The sequence below is a fragment of the Chiloscyllium plagiosum genome, unplaced genomic scaffold (genome assembly GCF_037043375.1).
Source record: "Chiloscyllium plagiosum isolate Xiang-an unplaced genomic scaffold, Cpla_swu_hap1 HiC_scaffold_160, whole genome shotgun sequence".
NCBI lineage: Eukaryota > Metazoa > Chordata > Chondrichthyes > Orectolobiformes > Hemiscylliidae > Chiloscyllium > Chiloscyllium plagiosum.
Genome location: NW_028270299.1, coordinates 191,864 through 194,296, shown reverse-complemented (window position 1 = coordinate 194,296; position 2,433 = coordinate 191,864). Strand labels below are relative to the sequence as shown.

Sequence of the window (2,433 nt, the reverse complement as noted above, 5' to 3'; positions counted from 1 at the left end):
CCGCACTGTGGGAGGGTCAGTGCTGAGGGAGCCCCGCACTGTGGGAGGGTCAGTGCTGAGGGAGCCCCGCACTGTGGGAGGGTCAGTGCTGAGGGAGCCCCGCACTGTGGGAGGGTCAGCGCCGAGGGAGCCCCGCACTGTGGGAGGGTCAGTGCTGAGGGAGTCCCGCACTGTGGGAGGGTCAGTGCCGAGGGAGCCCCGCACTGTGGGAGGGTCAGCGCTGAGGGAGCCCCGCACTGTGGGAGGGTCAGTGCTGAGGGAGCCCCGCACTGAGGGAGGGTCAGCGCTGAGGGGGCCCCGCACTGTGGGAGGGTCAGTGCTGAGGGAGCCCCGCACTGTGGGAGGGTCAGTGCTGAGGGAGCCCCGCACTGTGGGAGGGTCAGCGCTGAGGGAGCCCCGCACTGTGGGAGGGTCAGTGCTGAGGGAGCCCCGCACTGTGGGAGGGTCAGCGCCGAGGGAGCCCCGCACTGTGGGAGGGTCAGTGCTGAGGGAGCCCCGCTCTGTGGGAGGGTCAGCGCTGAGGGAGCCCCGCACTGTGGGAGGGTCAGCACCGAGGGAGCCCCGCACTGTGGGAGGGTCAGCGTGGGACATGAGCTGAGTGGGATATTCCCGGGATTGGGGGCGGGACGGGAACTGGGAAGGAGAGGGTTTGGAGAGTGCCAGCTTTTGTCTGGGATCCAAACAGGATGCTGCTGGCCAGAGGCAGGGACTTCCTTGATGGTAATCTCCCGTGATGGTAATCGTGGCACTGAGCGAGTCCAGTATAAATCCGCGGGCCTGGGCAGCAAGGACACAGTGACCCCTCGCCGGACGTCTCAGGGCAGAGAATCCCGGGCCATGCCTCTGGGGCTGGAGCTGGCGTGCGTGCTGCTGATCCTGGGCACCGCCCGGGCACAGATTCCCATCCAGTGCGGAACGCCGGCCCACGTGGAGAGCGGGGAGTGCTGCCCCACCTTCTGGGGCGACGGCTCACCGTGCGGATCAGCCTCGGGCCGGGGGGTGTGCCAGGACGTCACGGGGGAGACCCCGCAGGAGCGGGCAGAGCGGGAGAGGGAGCAGCGCAACTCGCGGGACTTCCGCCTGTGGTGGCCCACCTACTTCTTCAGGCGTCTGTGCGTGTGCCGGGGGAACTTTGGTGGCGCCGACTGTGGGGAGTGCGCCCACGGCTGGCGGGGGGCAGGGTGCCAGGCCAGGCACATCGTCATCCGCCGGGACATCTCCGCCCTGTCGGAGACAGAGAGGGAGAGGTTCCTGCGCCTCCTGAGCCAGTCAAAGGTGACCATGAGCCAGCGCTACGTCATCTACGCCAGTGGCAGCTCAGCGCCCAACTCCCCCCTGGCCTTCCGTCGCGCCAGCGTCTACGACGTGGCCAACTGGATGCACTACGTCAGCGCCAAGCCCATCAGGACGTCGGCCGAGCCCTATTACGGGCACCGCAGCGCGGCCTTCCCGAGTTGGCACAGGATGTACCTCCTGCACCTGGAGGCGGAGGTCAGGAATCTCACCGGAGACGATACCTTCACCATGCCCGTCTGGTCCTGGGCGGGCAAGGCCGGCTGCGACGTGTGCACCGAGCGGCTCTTTGGCAGCTCCCGGGCCGGAGGGCAGCTCTCCGGGCGTTTCGGCAGTTGGCAGGTGAGCGACGGGCAACGCCAAGGGGTGAGGAAGGCGCCAACTGGATCGGGGGGCGGGCCAGATGGATGGGATGCAGTGCCGGGGGGAATGTCACGCCAAGGGGAGAGGAAGGCGCCAACTGGATAGGGGAGCGGGCCAGATGGATGGGATGCAGTGCCGGGGGGAATGTCACGCCAAGGGGAGAGGAAGGCGCCAACTGGATAGGGGAGCGGGCCAGATGGATGGGATGCAGTGCCGGGGGGAATGTCACGCCAAGGGGAGAGGAAGGCGCCAACTGGTTGCGGGGGGCAGATGGATGGGATGCAGTGCCGGGGGGAATGTCACGCCAAGGGGAGAGGAAGGCACCAACTGGATAGGGCCAGACCGTGATGGATGGGATGCAGTGCCGGGGGGAATGTCACGCCAAGGGGAGAGGAAGGCGCCAACTGGTTGGGGGGGGCAGATGGATGGGATGCAGTGCCGGGGGGAATGTCACGCCAAGGGGAGAGGAAGGCACCAACTGGATAGGGCCAGACCGTGATGGATGGGATGCAGTGCCGGGGGGAATGTCACGCCAAGGGGAGAGGAAGGCGCCAACTGGTTGCGGGGGGCAGATGGATGGGATGCAGTGCCGGGGGGAATGTCACGCCAAGGGGAGAGGAAGGCACCAACTGGATAGGGGAGCGGGCCAGATGGATGGGATGCAGTGCCGGGGGGAATGTCATCCAATGGGACCATTGTTGGGGGTGGGGGGGGAGGGATGGGGGAGGCTGTGCGGCGTCAGGATATTTTGGGAATGACAAGGTCGGGTGCCGACAG

General features: G+C 67.2%; 1 protein-coding gene across 1 annotated transcript; it reads left to right on the top strand.

Annotated features, from left to right (window-relative positions):
- The first annotated feature begins 717 nt into the window (after positions 1-717).
- Positions 718-1,761, top strand: LOC148133962 (tyrosinase-like). The gene has a single exon (XM_087985725.1). It carries the CDS (start codon positions 718-720, stop codon positions 1,759-1,761), a length of 1,044 nt encoding a protein of 347 aa, XP_087841851.1.
- The last annotated feature ends 672 nt before the right edge of the window (positions 1,762-2,433 follow it).

What these genes read in the sequence shown, in the direction of transcription:
- LOC148133962 (XM_087985725.1), top strand. Translation starts at nt 718, where the DNA reads ATGGTAATCTCCCGTGATGGTAATCGTGGCACTGAGCGAGTCCAGTAT.